The sequence below is a fragment of the Hyperolius riggenbachi genome, chromosome 7 (assembly GCF_040937935.1).
Source record: "Hyperolius riggenbachi isolate aHypRig1 chromosome 7, aHypRig1.pri, whole genome shotgun sequence".
NCBI classification, from domain to species: Eukaryota; Metazoa; Chordata; class Amphibia; order Anura; family Hyperoliidae; genus Hyperolius; species Hyperolius riggenbachi.
In genome coordinates this window covers 71,807,731-71,811,053 of record NC_090652.1, presented here as the reverse complement: position 1 = coordinate 71,811,053, position 3,323 = coordinate 71,807,731, and the positions used below count along the sequence as shown (strand labels likewise).

The 3,323-nt window shown below is 40.5% G+C and overlaps 1 protein-coding gene across 1 annotated transcript; it reads right to left on the bottom strand.

Moving 5' to 3' along the window:
• Positions 1 to 1,959: 1,959 nt before the first annotated feature.
• On the bottom strand, positions 1,960 to 2,868 carry LOC137526061 (taste receptor type 2 member 9-like). Its single transcript, XM_068247275.1, has one exon. It carries the CDS (start codon positions 2,866 to 2,868, stop codon positions 1,960 to 1,962), a length of 909 nt encoding a protein of 302 aa, XP_068103376.1.
• Positions 2,869 to 3,323: the final 455 nt, after the last annotated feature.

The window sequence follows — 3,323 nt, the reverse complement described above, 5'->3', positions numbered from 1 at the left end:
ATTCAGGCTACTCTCCATCTCAATTGCACAATACTTTGGCAGTGGGACTGAGCAACTGTCATTTACAAAGTTCTTTTGAAAATAGAGAGAACTAGAGAATCCCCTATGCGGATATGGACTAGTCCAAAGATTTGCAGATCTGACAGATTTTTTACAACCTATATTAAGTGACAGTGATGTAGGAAAAAGGAAATTTATGATGCATTCTACTCTAAAACATATGTGCATTGTATACATACAGTGGTGTGAAAAAGTATTTGCCCCCTTCCTGATTTCTTATTCTTTTGCATGTTGTTAACACTTAAATGTTTCTGCTCATCAAAAAAAGTTAACTATTAGTCAAAGATAACACAATTGAACACAAAATGCAGTTTTAAATGATGGTTTTTATTATTTAGTGAGAAAAAAAACTCAAAACCTACATGGCCCTGTGTGAAAAAGAAATTGCCCCCTGAACCTAATAACTGGTTGGGCCACCCTTAGCAGTAATAACTGCAATCAAGGGTTTGCGATAACTTGCAACGAGTCTTTTACAGTGCTCTGGAGGAATTTTGGCCCACTCATCTTTGCAGAATTGTTGTAATTCAGCTTTATTTGAGGGTTTTCTAGTATGAACCGCCTTTTTAAGGTCATGCCACAACATCTCAATAGGATTCAGGTCAGGACTTTGACAAGGCCACTCCAAAGTCTTCATTTTGTTTTTCTTCAGCCATTCAGAGGTGGATTTGCTGGTGTGTTTTGGGTCATTGTCCTGCTGCAGCACCCAAGATCGCTTCAGCTTGAGTTGACGAACAGATGGCCGGACATTCTCCTTCAGGATTTTTTGGTAGACAGTAGAATTCATGGTTCCATCTATCACAGCAAGCCTTCCAGGTCCTGAAGCAGCAAAACAACCACAGACCATCACACTACCACCACCATATTTTACTGCTGGTATGATGTTCTTTTGCTGAAATGCTGTGTTACTTCTACACCAGATGTAACGGGACATGCACCTTCCAAAAAGTTCAACTTTTGTCTCGTCGGTCCACAAGGTATTTTCCCAAAAGTCTTGGCAATCATTGAGATGTTTTTTTTAGCAAAATTGAGACGAGCCTTAATGTTCTTTTTGCTTAAAAGTGGTTTGCACCTAAGATATCTGCCATACAGCTCGTTTTTGCCCAGTCTCTTTCTTATGGTGGAGTCATGAACACTGACCTTAATTGAGGCAAGTGAGGCCTGTAGTTCTTTAGATGTTGTCCTGGGGTCTTTTGTAGCCTCTCGGATGAGTTTTCTCTGCGCTCTTGGGGTAATTTTGGTCGGCCGGCCACTCCTGGGAAGGTTCATCACTGTTCCATGTTTTTGCCATTTGTGGATAATGGCTCTCACTGTGGTTCGCTGGAGTCCCAAAGCTTTAGAAATGGCTTTATAACCTTTACCAGACTGATAGATCTCAATTACAGTACTTTTGTTCTCATTTGTTCCTGAATTTCTTTGGATCTTGGCGTGATGTGTAGCTTTTGAGGTGCTTTTGGTCTACTTCTCTGTGTCAGCTCCTATTTAAGTGATTTCTTGATTGAAACAGGTGTGGCAGTAATCAGGCCTGGGGGTGACTACAGAAATTTAACTCAGGTGTGATAAACCACAGTTAAGTTATTTTTTAACAAGGGGGGCAATCACTTTTTCACACAGGGCCATGTAGATTTGGAGTTTTTTTTCTCACTAAATAATAAAAACCATCATTCAAAACTGCATTTTGTGTTCAATTATGTTATCTTTGACTAATAGTTAACGGTTTTTGATGAGCAGAAACATTTAAGTGTGACAAACATGAAAAAGAATAAGAAATCAGGAAGGGGGCAAATAGTTTTTACACCACTGTATGCATACACAATTTTTCATGATAGTGGTTTTAACTATTTGAAGCAATGTACACTGAGGTAGACTATAACCATAGTTGTAACGTCCTTTATTTGAAGTTCAGTTCTTTTTGTGGCAGTAGTTAATTTTCAGAAAGGTTGGGCGTAGTTTGGAATTGCCCACTATGACAATAAAGGACTGTACGGTAGGATAGATTAAAACAAAAAATAGGGATACCAGTTCCCATGTAGAGTCTATATTCAAGGAAGATGCCAAGAGACTGACCTCCGAGAGGTAGAAGATGGCAAATAGGATGGTGAGCAGAAGCATGATCCGGGCAGCTCTGAGATGGGCATCCAGACTGGGGATACTGAAACCCGAACGGTTGTACTGCATTTTAAAGATGTGGGTCCAAAGAGAGGTCAGGGTGAGGATAACTGAGAGGACAACCAGCAGAAATGGCAGGCAACATCCCACTATGATGGACAGAGTTCTGTAAGGAAGAGTCATCTGGATGGCTTCACTCATCAAGGCATTTGTGGAGCGATTTACAGAATCTCCGTGTGGCTTCAGATCAACGTTCCAAATGCCCAAGACACTGATGACAAAAGACACGATGCATGATCCAACGAGGAACCTAGGAACCACTTTTGAGATGTTGGTCTTGAGATAGACAAAGAGATGGAGCTTGAAGGTAACAATCCTCAGGCAATAGTAGATACAGAGAGCGGCCATAATCCAAAAGCTGAAGTAGAACTGGAAAATTAGAAAGACAGTAATAGAGGAATAAGTACTGCGATACTGAATCTTCTCCGGGAAGAAGATAAAGAGGAAAGTGCAGATGTTCATTTCACACTGCAGTCCTATGCTGTTAGCGGCCATCAGAACCAAGAGCTTGTCACACAGACTAAGCTTCATTCCATGTCTCCAGTCCGCCAAATTCACCACGATAATGTAGCAGTTAAGAAGGACACCAGCTACGCACTCAGCAATAGAAAATATGAAGGCAGACACCCACATGGAAGCCATTCTTTATTCTTTTGTGTGCCTGTGTGCGTTCTGTGTATAAGTAAGGAAGGCTTTTGAAGGACTCACTGACAGTGATTGACTGGATGCAAATCTCTTGGGAGAGGGTTTTGTTACCACACTACAGGAAATCATTAACTCGGACCTTGTGTCAATGCTCAATTAGAAATGTCCAAAGAAAGCTACTGTACAGTCTGTAAGAGTAAAGTCAACCCAATTCAGATCAGATCAGATCAGAATCTTTTATTTCGCCAAGCACGACTAGGTCGTGCCCGGAATTAGTTTTGGCAGGTACAGGGCTAGGAGTGGAACAAGACATACAATACTATACAATACAATATTATTTATTTATTTATTGTATTTATAAAGCGCCAACATATTACGCAGCACTAACATACAATACAACACAATAACAGTACAGATGCAGCGGTTTAACCATAACGTTTACACAAAGTTTG